The following is a 17,768-nucleotide window of genomic DNA, read 5'->3' as shown; positions in this document are numbered from 1 at the left end:
CCACCTTAGGTGTACGTGGCTGGCGCCCTAGCCGGTTGAGCTATAGGCGCCGAGCCTATTTTTGCATTCTATGAAAATTTTTGTTGCTCCATATAGACCAAATTTTTAATTAAGAACCCCCTGCCCCCAGTCAATGGTGTCCTGCTTTACCAATGTTAAAATCTGGTCACCTTAGGTAAAATCCAAGCTGCAGTTGACCCCTCACCCAGGAGGTGCGCCACACATCCTATGTGTGCCCACCAGGTGGAGCTCACCACACCCCTCTGCCCACCCCTGCCCCTGGCTTGAATTTAAATGTGCTTTCTCTTGGGTGAGCGGGCAGTTGTTCATCTACTAGTTTTGTGGCTTCCTTGAGTTAGTTCGACGACCATGGGCTGTGGAGACGATGGCTCTGGAATCGGGATGATCCGGATTCCAGCCTCAGCTCTGCCTAGGCTAATGGTGACTTCTTAAGAAAACATCCCTATTGAGGTGTTTTTCCCATACAATTAATTCACCCGTCTCAAGTGTATGATTCGAGGTTTGTTTCTTTTTAGTATATTTACAGATATGTGCAAGCATCCACACGGTTGATTTTTGGAATGTTTTTATCACCTCAAAGAGAAACTCTGTACTCAGTACTCGCCTCTTTCACTTAGCGTGATATTGCCAGTGTTCACCCGTGTGGTAATGTGTATCAGGCCTTCACTTCTTTGTGGCTGAATAATATTCCATTAAATGGACACCACATTTATTTATCCAGTTTTCAGGTGATGGACATTTGGTTGTTTCTGCCTCCTGCCTACTAGGAGCAATGCTGCTGTAACATTTGTGGACAAGTCTGCATGGAGACCTATCTTTTTATTTCTCTCACCTGGGAGTGAGTTGCTGGGTCACGTGGCGACTCTATGCTTAATTGTTTGAGGAGCTGCCAGACTGTTTTCCCAAGTGGTGGCACCATTATACAACAACCCCAACCCCCCCCAGAGCACCATCTGAGAGTTCTGACCTCACCACATCCTCTTCCAAATGTGTCATTGTTCACTCTGACTCTTGCCATCTTGGTAAAGGGGTCTCTCACTGTGGTTTGAATTTGTCTTTGCCTGGTGACTAAAGATGGTGAGCGTCTTTTGATGTGGTTATTGGTCTTGCTAGCAGCATCCTTTAACATTGGACACAGTTTCAGTCTTCCCATCTGTAAAATGGGACAACCACTGCCAGGGGACACTGTCTTATGGGAACATCGTGACTGAGCTGAGGACGTGTACAGCTGTGAGCTGTCTCACAAGCCACTGGACCCAGGGGACAGGTAGCCCTCTGAAGCCTGGGGACACCTCCTTTTACATCTCTGCTTCATCTTTTCCCCAGCGTCCCGCAGCTGGACTTTGACTGCTCCGAGGCCAGAGACGCTGTGTCATGATTTCTGCAGCAAACAAAGCATTCTCACAGTAAAGTTTTTTGAGACAAGTATTTATTAAGTGAACTAAGTGGAGTGAGCTGGGAATGAGGTTTATGGCTTTCCAGAACAGGGTTGATCTTGTAGGTTGACTCAGGTCCCCTGCTGAAGTCCTAACTCTCAGTGCCTGCCAACGTGACCTTCTTTAGAAGCAGGGTCTCTGCAGAGGTCACTGGTGAAGAGGAGGTCACACTGGGGTAGGGTAGGCACTAACCTAATGCTGGCATCCTTAGAAGAGGGAGATTTGGACACAGACATACACAGAGGGAGACAGCCGTGTGATGGCAGAGATAAAGATTGTGTTTATGCTGCCACAACCCAGAGGCACCAAGGTTTGCCAGTAAGCACCAGAAGCTGGATGAGGCCAGGATGGATCCTCCCCCAGAGACTTCAGAGGGATCATGGCCCTGCTGACCCATTGATTTCAAACTTCTAGACTCCAGAACTCTAAGAGAAACATTTCCGTTCCTGGTGGTACTGTACTTTGGACACTGATACAGGTGACAGTGATGTTTACTAGTGATGAGGCAAGCCCTTGGGGTGGTCCTGTTCCCTGTTCCCTATGTGCCTGACATTTTCCACCCACCACCATCTATTTAATGAGAACAGACTCTGCCGAGTGAGACAAATGAGTAAGTAATGGCTTCTGTCCTCAGTTCAGTCTGCAACGCATGGACACGGGCAGCAGCTTCTGAGGCAGCACTAAGGGTAAGGCAAGGCCAGGGCCGTAACACACAGACTTGGGGCTGGGGGCGGGGGGCCCTGGTCCTTCCAGGGGTGGTGCTGAGTGAGAAGACCTCAGGGCCCCTCCCAGCTCACATTCCATGATTTGATTCTGTATCTGTAGGTTTTATAGTTGTGATTATTTCCTCATCTTATGCATAAGGGTTGCAGGAGACCTTTTGATTAAAGCAAATGTCTTGTACATCAAAAGCTCTCACCGCTACCCCTGGCTTACTATTAATCATTCTCTCTTACATCTGTTCCCAAAGAGCCCACCTTGTGCAGGGCCAGCTGCTGGGCCCACGTAATACGTTTTAATCAACTGTATTAAGCTTTTCCATTTTATGACATTTTAAGTAGATGATTAGACTTGAGTCACCAGGTGTCCAATAGTTTAACTTTGTGTCTGGGAAATAATTTTTGAAAATATCCGTCATGTACACATGTTTGTATTTCTACAGAAGCCATCTGGCAACTCCAGTAAAATGTAAGAAGGAATCTCTGAAATATAAGAGAAAACAAACCATGAGAAGACATGCAGAAGCTTTATTATAATCAAGATTGTTCTCGAAGCTAACAATTGGTAAATTCATTTCAGAAAACAGTTTGCATTCAGTGATCTAGAACCCGCAGACGCACGCCAGACCCAGCTGAAAGTACCCAAAAGCCACACTTGTGGGAATAGTGGCCCTTCCTCCAGATGCGGACTGAGAAGCACTAAGGACACCCCTGAATTCTGTGGGCTGCAGAAGGCACCGGGGAGGAGGCTGCCTGCTTGGCATACTATGGCAGGGCTGCTGATCAAGGCTGAGTCTCCAAAAGCCACCTGCAGTTTATACCAACATTTCAAGATGCGGCCACACAGAGCCTTGAAGGTTACACATGGATTTTTCTCAAGTCATCTGGATGGGAAAAGCAGACACTGAAAATGTGAGGCCAGTCTGTGCCTCGCCCTCTGGGGAGAGGGATTGCTGGGTCTGACCATGTCTGCTGCTGCTCTCACCAGCTGGCAGAAAGGGACTGCAGAGTGGCATCTGGAAGGCTGGCACTGTGGACACTGTTCACAGCACATGGCTGCGCTGACCAAGTCCACTGCTGTTGGGCAGGACCATCAGCCATGCGGCTGGAGGCAGCACTCTGGATGGTTTTCACACCTGACTAAATGATCCCTTTGGCTTTCCAGAAAAGCTGGACACCCTATAGCCCAGGGGAGTCTTGGGCATCTCCAGGCAGGAAACCCTATAGAAATCAGAGGATAATCTGGGGTACTGAGGGAAGATGGACTCAGGCTGGTATGTCCAGGCTCCTGGGCAGCTACACGGGTCAACAAGCAGGTTTCTCTAGCTCACATGGAACGTGGGGTTTCATGTCCCTAAGAAGGTGAAGGCAGGCTTTTATCTAGTCTTTCCATGAGTTCAACTCTCCTGTTCAGGTGTTCCAGAATTAACTATACATCTATTCCTTTGGTCTGGTCGGTGGTCACTTCCAGAACTCAAAAGCAGCTCTAGAGGAGATTGCCAAAAAAAAAAAAAAAACCCCACCAAAAACCCAACTCACAGATTTGCCTCAATATCCCCTGTGGAGCCTGCACTGTGCAATGCAGGGCTCGCCACGCTGATGCTCACTCCCGGGAACCCTGAGCAAACTGCCCACAGTCTTGTTTGTTGGCCCAGTGACTCCCGGAGTAAAAGAGCCATTTCAAAACCACCTGCTTTTCCTGTAGGTGCCTGGTCACCCCGCACAGCGTCCCCTCTGCATGGAGGGGAGGGAGCCTCAGTGTTGCCATCACCTGTTTCCAAGGGCTTTGCCTGGAATCTGCCGTCTCTGTTCTCTCCCCGTCCCCTCTGCATGGAGGGGAGGGAGCTCAGTGTTGCCATCACCTGTTTCCAAGGGCTTTGCCTGGAATCTGCTGTCTCTGTTCTCTCCCCGTCTTACTCTCCTGCAGCTCTCAAGGCTTTACTGACCTATTACTATTTTAAAAAGCATGAAAGATTGAGCTTTCCCCTAATCTTAATCTAATCCTCCCGAGTTTGTGCCTTCTTGTTTTTAAGACCACGGATAGGGACTCTGGGTGACTGCTGAAACAGAACTAAAACTAATGTTTGAATGGCTTCTTTTTAATCATATTCTAGCAAATTCTGCTGATGGTATTTCTAGGGGTGCATGATGTCTTGTCAATGAAGTTTGGGGTTTGAGCCATTCCTAGTTTCAAATATGGAAATTTAAGGCAAAGGAAGAAACAGTATTTTGCAGAAAGTGCTAGTTCTCTTTGCTGGGTGTCAGGTGTGGGCGGCTGGGTGCTGCTGGTGAGGGCAGCAGGGCCTGGCGAGGGCAGCGGGGCCTGGGTGCCCCCTCACTTGCGCGGCTGCTGTATGTGCTGGGGTCTCGGGGAAGGGTGCTTGTCTATGGAGGCGTGGGGCTTCTGGTGGGCCACCTGGGCGGCTGCTGGAGGGAAGTCTTTGTCACCCTGTCAGGAGACACGGAATGTACAGGCACAGGTCAGCATATAAGGAAGCACCCCAAACCCAGCGAGCCCACCCGGCATCCCTGCAGGAAGGCAAGGGAGTGGGGAGCCTGGCAGCCCGTCTCCTGTGGCCAGCAGAGGGGCTGAAACTCTTGCAGGGAGGGCTTGGCCATCAGAGCCGGGAGCTGCAGGTGGCATGAAGGCCACGCATGCCCAGGACAGTGAGAACACTTGCTGGCCCTGTCCCTGTGAAATGAGAAACAGAAACACAGGACCCGTTTGGTGCTGAGTTGGGTGTTGGTGGCTTTCTTCTGCTCGATATGTTTTTGTGATCATTTAAATTGGGGCCATACGGGACCAAAAACAGAGTCTTTTTTTTTTTTTTTTTTTTTGAGACAGAGCCTCAAGCTGTCCCCCTGGGTAGAGTGCCGTGGCATTACAGCTCACAGCAACCTCCAATTCCTGGGCTCAAGCGAGTCTCCTGCCTCCGCCTCCCAAGTAGCTGGGACCACAGGTGCCCACCACAACGCCCAGCTATTTTTTGGTTGCAGCCGTCATTGTTGTTTTTTGGCGGGTCCGGGCTGGGGATTCGAACCCACCACCTTAGGTGTACATGGCTGGCGCCTTAGCTGGTTGAGCTATAGGCGCCGAGCCAAAAACAGAGTCTTAAATTCAGATTTGCTGCCACAGTTGTGAGTCAGGTTTGGGGTGCTGTTCAGGGAAGAAACACACTGAGCAGCCATGAGACAGAACTAGTCTTGGGGAAGAAGCCTCCTGTTTTTCCAGAGAGGGATCAGATGACTTCTATTACCAACTACGGGTGCGTGACCCGGGTGAGGGCTGGCCCACGATGGGCAAGCTCCAGCCACAGCGTGCTCTGGATGGCCACTGGCCGAGGGTTGGCATTTACTTTGCTCCTATGTTGTGCACATGCCACTTTTCTGTCCCTGAAGGTCTGCATGGCCACGGTCACTGCCCTGGCCTCAACTGTGGCATTTTCTCCAGGCATCTCCTAAGGACTCAGATGTCCTGAGAGCAGCAGAGCCACGTGGGTGACATTACTGTGGGAGTCTGCAGGTGTGCGGGCTGCAGCTAAGACAGAATGTTGGCTCTCAGCAGAGGGCACTCCTCAAAGGTGAAGGGTGTGACCTATAGGACGAGTCTGGTCCAGGACCTGCAAATGGCAGCAGCCTTAGCTGGGCGGTGGCCACGTGCCGCTAAAGCTTTGTCCCTGATGCTCTATTTGTGTTCCACGTAATAATCACATGTGCCACACATCGTAGTTTTTTTCTTTTTTTCAATAATTTAAAAAGGCAAAATCATTCTGAGCTCGAAAGTTGCTTACAAAACACCTGGCCTGGGGCACTGCAGTCTGTCCTCCCCTGCCTCAGGCGGGTCAGGGAGGAGGAGAGGAAGGTGGTTCTGTGGCCACACAGATTTCCTATGCTGTGTGCCCCGAGTTCTGAGTTATTTCACACATTCCTAACCACAAAAGCATGCTGTGAAGAAATGTGACAACAGAGAAAGCCACTGGCCCCTAGACTTGATGGCCAGTGGTGTCTGGTTGTTCCGGGCAGAGTTTAAAACGACCAGGAGATGCACCGTAGGTGTGGTCCTACCACTTCCCCTCCCTCCACCCATCCTCCCCGCTCCCCTCCCTGTCCCCTCCCCCCTTGTTCTTGGGCTATAATTGGGTTATAGCTTTCATATGAAAGCTGTAAATTGGTTTCCTAGTAGGGCTGAGTGCACTGGATACTTTTCCTTCCATTCTTGAGATACTTTGCGAAGAAGAATATGTTCCAGCTCCATCCATGTAAACATGTAAGAGGTAAAGTCACCATCTTTCTTTAAGGCTGCATAATATTCCATGGTGTACATATACTACAATTTATTAATCCACTTGTGGGTCAATGGGCATTTGGGCTTCTTCCATGACTTAGCAATTATGAATTGGGCTGTAATAAACATTCTGGTACAAATATCTTTGTTATAATGTGAATTTTGGTCTTCTGCATACATACCTAGTAGAGGAATTATAAGATCGAATGGCAGGTCTATTTTAATGTCTTAACACAATAACTAAGAAAATGCCGTGAAGGCTATGTTAACCAGTTTGATGAAAATATTTCAAATTGTATATAAAACCAGCTCATTGCACCCCATGACTGCATTAACATACACAGCTATGATTTAATAAAAGAAAAAAAAAGACCAGGAGGAGCTGGGAGGTCACACGCTGACATGTAAAGTCCCCGACTCCGCCACAGGCTTCCCTGGACTTACCCGGGCAATGACCCCAGAGATGAACATGGTCGGTTTGGGCGGACTGGAAAACAAGAGGGGAAATGGTGATTTAACAGAAGGATCCAGGACGGGGCACAGCAGCGGCGACTGGATGTGGGTGAGCCTGCTTTCAGGGAGGGAGGAGGAGGCAGGATCAGTCAGACCTCCTCCTCTGTGTCACTTTGTCACAAGGACAGCACTTCACTCAGGGTCCTCCTTTTCCTGAGCTTAGTTCAGGCCATGAGAGGGGAAAAGAGATTGCAGCAAACAGCAGGTAAACTGCCTATTTTTTTTAGTTTTTATTTGTTGGTTAGTCCTTATATTTTAACCGTGGGCAAGCCCACTAATTTTAGTTGGATGAGATCATGGATGCAGGTGCTTCCCTGGAGCAGGGCAGAAGCTTCACACAGATGAACCCAGAGATTTCCTATTTTATCATCCAAGGGTTTCTGCAGGGGTCCTCAAACTTTTTAAACAGGGGGCCAGTTCACTGTCCCTCAGACCATTGGAGGGCCGGACTGTGGGCCCCGGGATGAGTCGGCTGCTAAGCAGGACACGCAGTGGCAGCAAAAACACCAGGCAGGCCCGATAAATGTCCTAGGTGGGCTGCATGTGGCCAGAGGACTCCTGTGAGCCCTCAAGGGTGAGATTCCAGGACTAAAGCCCTGGTACTGTAAGTTCGAGGTCCTCAGGAAGATGTCACATCTCACCACTGGAGCTCACACTGACTCTAGAGCTGTCTAGTACCAAGCAGTGGAATACGGCACCCACAGAGGACAGTCAGGGCTGAGAAACAGATGAACCCAGACAGGATGAAATCACTTATGACTCTACCCACCTCCCCCCATCCCTCAAAGCAATCAGTGCCAGCACAGCAGGCGTCCCTCCAGCCCTTCCTCCAATGAATGGATAGATGTATGTGCTTGTTTTCTTATTTATCTTTTTTTTTTTTTAGAGACAGAGTCTCACTTTACTGCCCTCAGTAGAGTGCCATGGAGTCACACAGCTCACAGCAACCTCCAACTCCTGGGCTTAGCCGATTCTCTTGCCTCAGCCTCCCCACTAGCTGGGACTACAAGCACCCGCCACAACGCCCAGGTATTTTTTTTGTTGCAGTTTGGCCCGGGCAGGGTTTGAACCCACCACCCTCGGTATATGGGGCCAGTGCCTTACCCGTTGAGCCACAGGCGCTGCCCCTTATTTATCTTTTTTCTTATAAAAATGGCTGTATTGTTTTGTCGTCTGCTTTCTGAACTGAGAGTGCGGTGGGCGCCCTTCTGTGTTATTGCACACTCTTCTGTGCGTTTGTTTTGCTGGCTGCAGGTGCCACAGTTAAAAACATCAGGACACAGTGCGAGGTAGTGCACAAGGTCCCTCCACCCGGAGTGAAGGAGGCCAAAGGGCAGGAGGCGGGTACAGGACAGTGTGAGCTGGGAGGAGGGGCAGCTTTCAAGCCCAGAGCCTCCCTCCTGGCCCTTTCCGGTTCTGCTCTGCTCTGCTGTGGGTGCGCTGGTCCCTTTAAGGACTCTACTTATTTCTGCTGTGTTTTGCTACAGGCAAAGTGTTCAGAAAGTTCAGTGATTTTACTTTCCAATGAGCTTAGTAAAAACACCCCAACCTTGGCTTTATTTAGCGTTTGTTGTGTGGCTAATTGGGTTAGATTTTTTTCTTTATGTGTATGGTTTAGCTGTGGGATTAATAGCCAGCAAGAGATGAGTAAGCTCACCTCAAGTTTGAACTGCCCTGTGTGGTGTGTTTGAACTCCCTCGCACCCCTCACCCTCCACGGGCCAGGGCTGCACGTCGCATCCAGGGTGACAGGTTGGCTTCCAGAGCTCAAGAACTGTGTCTGGAGTCCAGCATTTTGTAAATATTGCAGAGAGGAACATGGAGCTGGTAGCACTGAGGTTTCCTAAAGTCATTTGGAATGTTCTTTTGGACATCTAGGGACAGTCTGGGACAGGAATGCTGCTGCTCTGATGAAGGACCACACAGTGTCACCTTCCAGGGAGGCACGGACAGCTCTCTGTGGCGTGACTGTCCCACTCACCTTCACTTTGTATTAGTTTTTTAACCTAAAGTCAAAGCTCTGAAAGGTGGAAATATAGGAGATTCCCACCCTAAGAACTTGGTAAGAATGGCACCTTCAGAGAGTAAGTCTAGTGAGAATAAAGATCCAGCAAAGGGATTAGCTGCCCCGCCCACAGAGACCCCAAAGGGTGGCTGAGAGGCTTGGGGGATTATACACAGAAACATTCTCTCTATATATATACAGGTATACACATATATAGGTGCACACATGTATAACACACACAGACGCCGTTGTAGCTCCTTGCACTCAGCTTCATGTATTCGCACTTCACAAATATCACGTTTTTTACAAATTGAAGGTTTGTGGCAACTCGAGGTTGAGCAATTCCCTAAGGGCCATTTTCCAACAGCAGGTGCTCACTTCATGTCTGTGTGACATTTCCATAACTCTCACAATATTTCAAACTTTTTTGCATTATTATTATTTTTTTGAGACAGAGTCTTACCATGTTACCTTCAGTAGAGTGCCATGGTATCACAGCTCACAGCAATCTCCAACTCTTGGGCTTAAGTGATTCTGTTGCCTCAGCCTCCCAAGTAGCTAGGACTACAGGCGCCCCCCACAATGCCCTGCTAGTTTTGTTGTTGCAGTTGTCACTGCTGTTTGGCTGGCCCGGTCTGGGTTCGAACCCACTGGCCTCGGTGTATGTCGCTGGCGCCCTACACACTCAGCTATGGATGACACCCTTCTTTATTATTTTTAATATATCTGTAACGGTCATCTGTGATCAGTGATCTCTGAAGTTACTATGCTAATTGTTTTGGGGTGCCAAGAACCACGCCCATATTAGCTGGTGAACTTAACCCGTGTTGTGTGTTCTGATTGCTCCGCCCTCCATCTGTCCCCGCCTCGCTTGCTCTCCTAAGGCCTCTATGTTCCTGAGACACACAACATTGAAATCAGGCCAGTTAATAATTCCACAATGGCCTCCAAGTGCTCTCGCTAAAGGATGAGTCTCTAACTTTAAATTAAAAACTAAAAATAATTGAGCTTAGTGAGGAAGGCACTCAGCCCAGGCAGGCTGAAACCCAGGTCTCTGTGCCAAACAGCAAAGTTATGAATGCAAAGGCAAAGTCCTTGAAGAAAATTAAAAGTGTTACTCCAGTGAGCACATGACCAGTAAGAAAACAAAACACTTACTGCTGATATGGAGAGAGTTTGAGGGGTGTGGATAGAAAGGCAAACCAGCTACAGTGTTCCCTTAACCCTACAGACCCCGAGGCCTGATGCCAGTTTAACCTTATCCCTGAATTACACAGCAATCCCCGCCTTTTGCTTACACAGCATTTTCACTGTTAATCTAAGAATATCTCTTTTCCACAGTACTCAGTGTCAGCAACTAGTGAGTGCGTGAACTGGTTTACTGGGTCCTCAGGATTAAGCCACCGTTATAATGAATACGGGAAATACAGGAATATAGGAAAAGACAGTCAAACCAGTTTTCTGAGTTCTTGGGTCCATAGCGTTAAACCAAAGCCCAATCCAGAGCAAGGTGCTGTCTCTCTTCAATTCTGTGTAGCCTGAGAGAGGTGAGGAAGGTTCAGAAGAAAAGTCGGAAGCTGGCAGAGGTTATTTCATGGGTTTAAGGAAAGACGCCGTGTCCAGAACATAAAAGTATAAGGTGAAGGAGCCGGTGCAGGAGACGCTGCAGAAGGTCGTCCAGAAGATCCAGCTCCGATCACGGATGGTGGTGGCTACGCTGAATAACAGGTTCTCATGTAGACAGAACAGTCTTCTCTTGGAAGACGCCATCTAGGCCTTTTATAACTAGAGTGGAGAAGTCAAGGCATGGCTTCAGAGCTTCCCAGGACAGGCTGACTGTCTTACAGGCTAATGTAGCTGGTGATTTGAAGTTAAAACCAATGCTCTTTTATTGTTCCAAAAAATCCCAGGGCCCTTAAGAATGATGCTAAGTCTAATCTGCCTGTGCTTTGTAAATAGGACAACAAAGCCTGGATGTAGTACATCCATTACAGCATGGCTTACTGAATATTTCAAGCCCACCGTTGAGACCTACTGTTCAGAAAAAGATTCCTTTCAAAATATTATGGCTCATTGACACTGCACATGGTCACCCAAGAGCTCTGATAGAGATGTCCGAGGTGGTTGATGTTGTTTTCATGCGTGCTAACACTGCATCCATTCTGTAGCCCATGGATTAAGGAGTCATTTTGACTTTCAAGACTTATCATTTAAGAAATTTCGTAAGAAATTTAAAACTTTTTGTAAGGCTATAAAGCTGCTATAGATTGTGATTCCTCTATCACAAAGTAAATGGAAGACTTTCTGGAAAGGATTTGCTATTCTAGATGCTGTTAAGAACATTATTGATCCACTGGAAGAAGTCAAAATATCAACAAGAGTTTGGAAGAAGTTAATTCCACCCTCATGGATGACCTGAAGGGTTCAGTGTGTCAGTGGAAGAAGTAACTCCAGATGTGATGGAAATATCAAGAGCATTAGAAGTGGAGCCTAACAATGGGCCTGAATTGCTATGATCACAAGATAAAGCTGCAAGGGACGAGGGGCTGCTTCCTACTGATGGGCAAAGGAAGTGGTCTCTTGAGATAAAACCTATTCCCGGTGAAGATGCTGCAACACTGTTGAAAAGACAACAGGGATTTAAAACAGTCCATAACCTCAGTTGAAAAAGTAATGGCGGGCCTGGAAAGAATCGACTCCAATTTTGAAAGATGTTCCATCATAGGCAAAATATCATCAAACAGCATCTCATGCTACAGAGTCATCTTTTGTGAAAGGAAGGGTCAATTAACGCAGCCAACTTCATTGTTGTCTAATTGTCAGAAATTGCCAGAGTCACCCCAAGCTTTAGTGATCACTACTCTGATTAATCAGCAGCCTGCGACATGGACGGATGCAGGACACTCCATTAGCAAAAAGACGACAGCTGAAGGCCCAGAAGGTCGTTATTTTTTTTTTTTAAGCAACAAAGTATTTTTAAGTTAATGTGTGTGTATATTTGCATGTGTATTTTTTGACATAATGCTATTGCACACTGAAAGACCACCGGGTAGTGTAAATGTAACTTGTATGTGCCCTGGGAAACCTACACATTTGTGAGACTCACTTTCCATGGTATTAGCTTTACTGTCCTGGTCTGCAACAGAACCTGCAGTATCTACAAGGTACGCTGACCCTATTTACACATTTACTGTAGAAAAGAAGACAAGCAAGACAAAAGTTAAAATTACCTGTAATTCTACATCCTACACTGTGTATGTCTGTATTTATAGAGTAGACACACAGAGGGCTAAACTATAAGCAAATTGCCCACGAAATGATGGCAAGAGGCAGCCTCTTCCACACTAACAGTGACCTGTATTTCCACATAACTCTTCCTTTGACAGAGTGTATGATGTTTCAAGTTTTTTTGTTGTTGTTGTTGTTCTTGTTGTTTCAGTTTGGCCGGAGCTGGGTTTGAACCCGCCACCCTCAGTATATGGGGCCGACACTCTACTCACTGAGCCGCAGGCGCCGCCCTTGAGTTTCAGGTTTATATCAAGTTTGACCCAAAGCCCTCTGAGCTCAATATCTTTTTCCATCCATAATTAATAGCAGCTTATATTGGTAAATGACCATTACATTTATATGGTAAAGACACTTTCTAAAGTCTTTGAGATATGGCGGCTTCAATATAAATTCACAAACAGTATCCCCCCCACCCCCCGTAAAGAATCTGGGTGCAAAGCTGTGCTTGCAAAAAACACACGTATTTTAAATTCCATTAGGGTTCCATGCAAAGTGTAACCTACATTTCTGAGATTCTACAAACTGTGATAGCTGCCTTGAGGATTTATTTAATCTGATGAAAATCATTCTGACAGATGCTGTTTTTGAAGATGCAACATTATTTTCTCCCAGGAAACAGAGACAGTGAAACTATCGTTTCTGCCCTCCTCCTATCCTGGGGCCTTTCCAGGCTTTAAAAGCCACTTATTTAAATTTAAAGAAACTGCAGGGCAGGCAGAATTAGCCAGGATTGCAGTCCGGCAGCCCTTCCTCATACATCAGCAGCTTTGTGGACCAACCAGCCACCACAGGTCTCTATTGTTCACCTGTTAAGGACCTGTTAATAGGGTCATTTGTCTGTAACAAAAGTTCCCTATTATTTATTTTCTAAATTTCCTTAACAAATAAGGAAATTGTGCCATACCTTATTGGCATTTCACAGAAACTACAGGCAGGCAGGATAAAATGCCATGAATGCTCAGTGAACCAGTGACCCCGTGGAAGGCAAACGCGACCAAGGCTGAGCTTGATGGCCTCAACCGAAAGTTCTGAGGGCTGAGAAATTAGAACTCATACTTTTAAAATTCCCCTGAACTCCAAAACAGCAGTTATTGAAAGAAATTCACTATGTTGTATCTCACAGGAGGCTCCAACCTTTCTTCTTTTCTGCCACACATCAGAAGAGTAAGAGTTGTCTTGGGCCACACAATAAAGACACAAGCACTAATGAGGGCTGATGAGCAAAGAAAGTCCATGTGTAATTTTGGTAATATCTGACACCACAGGTAAGCAAAACAGGCCTCAAAAAATCTGCATGTGAACCACAGACACCCATGATTTAACTCAGTATATCCAAAATATGGCCATCCCAACATACAATCAGCATAAAAACGGAGATGACTTGACATTCTTTTGTTTTTGTTCTAAGACTTCACAACTGCCCTTCGTCACTGGGTCCTAGGTGATGTGCCATTTCTGCCTCAGTTCCAAAAAGGCTAAAATCACAGGCTCTGTAAGTCAGGACAGGACAGACACCTGAATGGTGACCTGATCCCACCCCTCCCGGGGGGTCCTGTGCCTGCCTTCCTACTCCTGCAGTCTGGAGCTCGGAGCTCATGGCCCCTCGGGGGGTGGCCTCTGGTGTCTCCCTGGATTCCCTGTACTTCATCCAGCGGCCCCATCCTGAGTCTCAGGCGTCTTCTGTGAGTTTGCTCTTCTGTACCTGAGGATGGTTACCATGGGCCTCTAGGTATTCCTTCCCAGATTCAAGGGCATGATTTCAAATTCCTCACCCTCTCAGGCCCTGTCCCCAGCTGCACTTTGTTGTGATTTCTAGAGTTTTGCCCAGAACTGCACCCCACAGTACCCAACCATCTTGCAGGACACCTGCGCCCTGGCAGGCGTTTATCCTGGGCTGCAGGGAGCAGGTCAGTCTGGGAAAATGTGCCCAAAAGTAGCTCAAAAGGTACCAAAGGCATCACTGAAGAATTGTTATTTCATGGAATCATTTTCATGTTAGTAGTTTTGACCTGGTTCAAGGACATCTACTTGAGTTATCCTCTGCAAATGTGTGCTTCCCTTCACGTACATACACTCTAAAAATATCACTGGGGAAGTGTTTTCACAGAAGATGAGAACGCACAGGCTTTAATGTGCTCTGTATTATTTATTTTCTATAAAGGATAGGAATGATCTTAGGTGACAGTAGCTATTTATCCACCACTTGTTATGGGCCAGGCACTGAATTAAGTGCTTTACTTAGAATTGTTGTATGTGACCCTCTCAGTCCTGTGTGGCAGGAACTGTCATCTCCATTTCACAGATAAGAATGGCAAATCAGAGAGGGTCAGTCACTTCCCAGAGGTTGCACAGTATATGAGCACTGGGAGCCTGACCTGGAACATGGGCTGTCCAGGGCATGTGGTCTTGGTCTAATACCCTCATTTTAGGGGCCTGGTGGCCCTAATGTTCAGGCTCTGTCCTCTGTATATGATTTAGAGATGCAGACTTTTAAGATAAGGAATCTAAATGTAACCTGAGAGTCCTTTATTCAACCAGCCAGAATAATATATTCAAATCTATCTAAACATTTACTTTCTGACTTGATAATGGGTTTTTTTCCTAGAAACCATCATTTACATCTATAGCACTTAACTAGCATGCACAGTATTTCCACATAAATTATTAACTCATGTAATTCTCTCTAGCAGGTGTTATTTCTATTTTATGGAGGAAGAAGTGGAGCTTCAGAGAGGAGGAAGCCCCCTGGGGGCAGATCCGGGGATGTTCAGGCCAGGTCATCCCGGCTGCTCCCCACCCCCAGCCCAGACATGGCAGTTCCTGAGCTTCAGGAACAAAGTGCAGTGAAGGCTTCAAACTGCCCATCACACCAAGGTGCAGCCCATAGGCCTAAGGGGAAAGACAGGAGGGAAGGCGTGAAGGGACCTAGTGAGGGCGGCCCTGACCCCAGGTGGTCTGTGCTGGAATCTGGCGCTCGGCTCAGCTCCCATGCTGGTGTTTGATCTTCCCAAGGTTCAGTTTACTCATCTGTAAAGTGGGGGAGCAACACGTCTCATTTCACTTTGTGCTGCTCAGAGCTAGTCAAGGTGTGCACTTTGCACAGGGGCTCCAGATGGGAAGACAGGACACCTGAGCGCTGTGGTTGGGGGGTGGGAGAGGACAGGACACCGGAGCACTGCAGTGGGAGGAGGGGACGGGGGCATGCTGTAGTCAGCTCTCCGCAGCACAGTGGACATGAGGTAGGGGGCTCTCTTCCTGTACACTGTTGGAGGGGTGACTTGGGGTTTGGTCCAGCTCACCATCTTCTCCCTCACCTACCCTCCTCCTGAAAGGGCGGCCTAGAAGCAAGTTCTGAAACTAGTTTGCTCAGAATCTGTGGCTCTGTGCTTTCACGGAGTTTATGGGAAAATAAATTCCCACCTGGGGTGATTTTACTTCCTGGTAAGTAAATGTATAACAAATCTTTTCCTGCCATTTTTAGATCTTGAAGTATCTTCCTGGCTTGGTCTTAATTTATTTGGGTTATTAATTTTCTGGACACCAAAATAATAATTAGCATGGCTGGTGAGCAGAGGGAAATTTCTCAGTCGACTGCACCCAGACATTTCTTGGTAATGTCATTCTTCACAGTCTGACAGTCGAGGCTGTTTCCCTCCTTCAGCCGACTGTGGGAGCAGAGAACATGCCCACAAGATGGCACTGCTGGTCCTCTCAGGGCTGCTCTCAAGGCCCAGGAAGGCTGCGGCCAAGGATAACTGGAAGCCCGGTGTCCACTGTGGGAACCCTGGGACAAGTCAGCCCCTTATCCCCTTCATCAGTGGTTTAATGGTGAAGTGAGTCCAACTAAAGGCAGATGATATACAACTCAAGCGCTGTAAATCCAATTCTGAGCACAGGAGAAAATAACCTAGAACCCAATTCCATTGTATTCCTTGGAAGAAACACTCAGCTTCCCCCTGCTGAGTCGACCTTCACGCTTGACTTCCCAGGCCGGCTCCCACATTACCTCACTAGCTCCCCCCCCGCCCCCCACCGAGGGCAGAACTTAACTTTGCCAGCTGTGTCCCCACAAGAACTTCCCACTCACCACGGTGCAGCTTTCCGCTTCCCTCTATGCCTGGCTCCCCTTCCAGGTCAGGGATAATAGGGAGGTTTGTCACAGTCCCAGCACCCAGAATATGGCCGGATACGGACAGATACTCAACAACTGCTGTTAGCTCCAAATGAGCCTTTCTGGTCAGTGACCCTCTGCCCAAGTTAGTGCCAGCAGGGCGTGAATCTACCCAGCTCCTTAGCTGGGAGAGTTTTTTGCTAAATTCTGAGGAATATACATAACTCCTCGTTCACTGCCAGCCTCAAAGGCTTGTAAAGGAGTGATCAGAGATCAATGGATTTAATTTTGTTACCTAACAATCTGACTGAGCTGAATCAGCTGACAATGGAGCACTGCCCTGGAGTCCTACCCTGGAGCAAGCGGGCTCTTCCTCTAGCTTTTGCTGCATTGAACTTGAAGGCTGGTTTTTCTCCCTCTTAAGAGGCATCTCAAGCTAAGAGCTACTTCTTTAGATCAAGCCAAATTTGAGAATGGTGATAGAACTATGAGTTGACTCTTTTTTTTTGAGACAGGAGTCTTACTATGTTGCCCTGGATAGAGTGCCATGGCATCTTAGCTCACAGCAACCTCAAACTCCTGGGCTTAAGCAATCCTCTTGCCTCGGCCTCCCAAGTAACTGGGACGCCAGGTGCCTGCCACAACGCCTGGCTATTTTTTTTGTTGTAGTTGTCACTGTTGTTTGGCAGGCCCGGGCTGGATTTGAACCTGCCAGCTCCAGTGTATGTGGCTGGCGCCCTGGCTGCTGAGCTATAGGCGCCGAGCCCATGAGTTGACTCTTAAATGATTAGGAGAGTTCTCTAGAGGCAGGAAGGAAGACAGGGATGGCTGTGTGGTTGCTGAAGATCATTATTAAAAGTCTTAATTAACCAATTTAACAGGCATCCCCCCGCCCCATTTACTTTTCCAGCAACTGACAGCTGCCATAAGGGCTGATTTCTTCACAGGACTCTTACTAAAGATATGGAATGGTTCAGCAAGTGCAGGTGACCAGAGTGAGACAGACTCAGGCTCATAGATCATACATCTTATAAAGGAAATGATGTCCTCTTTTATAAAGTGTCATGCCACTCATGACAAAACACCCCTGCAAGAGGGACCCTAACATCTCAGACATTTTCTGGGAGCCCTGGAGAAGATGGCAATGTGCAGCCATCGTTCTTGCCCCAGTGGGGACAATCTAACATGCTTTCCTCTTCAACTAGATTCTCAAATACCTGAAAGACCCAGGTCTTAATTTTGAAACCTTCTCCTTGCCTAGGGCCACCCAAAATTACTGGGTTTAGTCATCTGCAAGTAAGGATCAGGAAACTGCCAATCTCTGTCAATTTCCATTTATCACCAGGGACCTAAAAGCAGAAGAGAAGCACAGGGCACGGAGAGGAATGACT

At 47.6% G+C, this 17,768-nt stretch overlaps 1 protein-coding gene across 1 annotated transcript in view; it reads right to left on the bottom strand.

Annotated features, from left to right (window-relative positions):
* Positions 1-2,684: 2,684 nt before the first annotated feature.
* DAP (death associated protein) overlaps positions 2,685-17,768 on the bottom strand; it is a 61,612-nt gene continuing 46,528 nt past the window's right edge. The window contains exons 3-4 of the mRNA XM_003789547.3: positions 6,906-6,948; positions 2,685-4,625 (exon numbers count right to left, since the gene is read on the bottom strand). Of these exons, the coding sequence (XP_003789595.1) occupies positions 4,512-4,625; positions 6,906-6,948 (157 nt within the window). The 3' untranslated portion in view covers positions 2,685-4,511. The remainder of the gene's footprint in view (positions 4,626-6,905; positions 6,949-17,768) is intronic.

The sequence above is a fragment of the Otolemur garnettii genome, unplaced genomic scaffold (assembly GCF_000181295.1).
Source record: "Otolemur garnettii isolate 467f Iridium unplaced genomic scaffold, OtoGar3 scaffold00033, whole genome shotgun sequence".
NCBI classification, from domain to species: domain Eukaryota; kingdom Metazoa; phylum Chordata; class Mammalia; order Primates; family Galagidae; genus Otolemur; species Otolemur garnettii.
This window is presented reverse-complemented; position numbering and strand designations above follow the sequence as displayed.